General features: G+C 34.7%; 1 protein-coding gene across 1 annotated transcript in view; it reads left to right on the forward strand.

The window, feature by feature from the left end:
• Positions 1-2,067, forward strand: part of LOC104539723 (AT-rich interactive domain-containing protein 4B-like) — a gene marked incomplete at its 5' end in the record, with an annotated part of 13,831 nt that extends 11,764 nt beyond the window's left edge. The window contains one exon of the mRNA XM_010183319.1: positions 235-2,067. Coding sequence (XP_010181621.1) covers positions 235-365 — 131 coding nt within the window. The remainder of the gene's footprint in view (positions 1-234) is intronic.
• Positions 2,068-2,509: the final 442 nt, after the last annotated feature.

Below are 2,509 nucleotides of genomic sequence, written 5' to 3' on the forward strand. Positions count from 1 at the left end.
GGCATCCTCTGGCTGGGCCCTCGGTCTGGGTGAACCATGGCTGCACGGAGCAATGCCATGGCTGTCTTGCACATGGCCAAAGCTGTCTCTCGGAGTATTTCCTACAAAAAATACAGAATGGAGGCTTTTCTTTTTTTATTACTAGGCTGGAGTCAGAATGCTGCTTGTTGAATGGGAATTTTTATTGCTTAGTTTGGAAATTTTTGTAACCTCTGTTTTTCTCTTCCTGTGCAGGTGCTGCTACTACATCATCTTCTTCCTCATCACCTTCCTCCAGTTCCATTACGGCTGCGGTTATGTTAACTTTAGCAGAACCATCTATGTCCAGTCCATCACAGAATGGAATGTCAGTTGAGTGCAGGTGACAGCAGGACTTGCCAAAGCACTTTGCACTTAAAGGCTGCTGAGGGCCACTCTTTTTTTTTCTTTTTCTTTTTTTTCTTTTTTTTTTTTATACTGCACAGTGGCACAAAATTCAGACAAGCACTATTTTGTATTTAAAGTTGTTTCTTGACAAGCTAACTTTGCACTTAAGTGCACTTTTATGAAGAAAAAGTACAACAAACTGCTTTTCCTCAAGCAATAATTGTTTCCAACTTGTCTGGGAATTGTAAGTCTGGTGACTCGAAGGCCTTCCACTGTGGCAAATGGAGGCTGTTCACTGCCTGTAGAGACAGTACAATAAGCGTATAGTTGTTGGGTTGATCTAAATAAATGTGGTAAGGCTTACTGTATTCCCCGGTATTTTGTTAAAGCTGGAACATTTGATATTTTTCCATTTATTTATGACAAATATTGAACCTATTTTCATTTGTACAAGCTAATTGTTTTTTAACTGCTAAGTCACCTTATAGTGGCTTTAATTGTATATGTCAAGCACATGTATTCAATTCAAAACCTGCTGTTAGTAGGATGTTTGACATCAGTCCTGATAACCAAATATGAGGATTCCTTTAAAAAAAACGAAAAAGACTGACTAATGTTTACAGGTTTGAATTAGGCTTAAATAGGTTACTCTGGGTTTTAAGAACCCATTAATTGGAATGAAACTACTGTACTTTGCCATTTTTCTATAAAACAGTATTTTTTTTTAATTTTGATAAAATACGTTATGAAAAAGAAAGAAAATGGCTAACAAACTGTATTAAATCTTAATGTATAAAGATTGTATTTAGCCAGTTTAAAGTGTATATTTATTCATACTGGATTATAACAGTTATATTTTTGTGTTTTCTTGTAAATGTTTCTTTTCCCTTAAAGCAACAAATATTTCATTTGTAATGCTTATTTTATTACGAGCTTCAAGGAGGGGACTTCAAGACGGAATAAGGTGTGAGGTTATAATTTGAGGTTGCTGATATGAACACTGCCACAGAAGGGTAGTTGTTTTTAAAATAAATAGCTAGCTGAGTGGTAGACATTTAATTTTTTAAATGCCTTGTACAAATTCCAAAACCAACTTCAAACTGTTTTCACTTGTATTGATTTTATGTTGTATGGATTCCAAGCTCTCTCCTGTTAATTATATACCTTTGTAAGACATTTGTATATTGCGGAAGTGTTCATTCAAGCTATTTAATACCTGGCACTGTTAATACACAGTACTTTATTGTACAGATTGTTTTACTGTTTTAATTGTAGTTCCGTGTACTTCTTTTGCCTGGGGAAATAGGGGCTGGCATGTTTTTCTTTGTTTTCTGGCAATACAACATGTAAGAATTCAAAGCATTTTGTTTGTAGATGCTAGAGTGTCAGAATCCTTTACATTTGACTTTTCTAAGAAAAGCATTTTCAGTCTTCGTAGTGTGTGCTTAAGGTTAAAGGATTTTATTGAAAATGGTTTCAAAGTATTCAGAATTGTACAGGACTGTAAAAATTTGTTGACAAACATTGAAGGAAAAGCTTATAGAAAAAAAGCTATAAAATATATATTAGGTTCTGCAGAAAATGGAGAATTATGTAATATATTGTACAAATGTAAGCAAAGGCCTCTGAAATAAAATGCCATAGTTTGTGAATCCCTGATTTTGTTTCTAACAGTTTAATTAAGCAACCATATTAATTAAAATGACATCAAGCTGCAGAATCAGTTTACCAAGTGACATGTAAAGATAAGCTAGAGCAAGTACATTAGCTTAATATTCCTCTTAGTGATTAACTCATGTTTATCCTCTTTTTCAGCTGTATGAGAAAGCGTGGCCCATTGAGATCGTTAAGGCAACGCTTGTTGAAAAAAGATGTTAATTTCGGTCGTTAGAAAATGTAAAAGCAAGTTCCAGAAGATACTTCCTGACTTCCAGTATCAACTGCTGCAAGTTCAGATTCAGTGGCAGTGAAACTGAAATAAAACTTAGTGTTATCTGCTTATGTCGTGCCTGGCTGTAGTTCAGTTCACCAAAATACCATTACACCTGCAAAATGATAGATTACCGAGGAGACTGGTTAAATAAGAAATGATGATAAGCTTTGGAAACATTGACTGTGTTAATAGTTACCAGTGATCTGAGAC

This window comes from Mesitornis unicolor, unplaced genomic scaffold (assembly GCF_000695765.1).
Source record: "Mesitornis unicolor isolate BGI_N332 unplaced genomic scaffold, ASM69576v1 scaffold23154, whole genome shotgun sequence".
NCBI classification, from domain to species: domain Eukaryota; kingdom Metazoa; phylum Chordata; class Aves; order Mesitornithiformes; family Mesitornithidae; genus Mesitornis; species Mesitornis unicolor.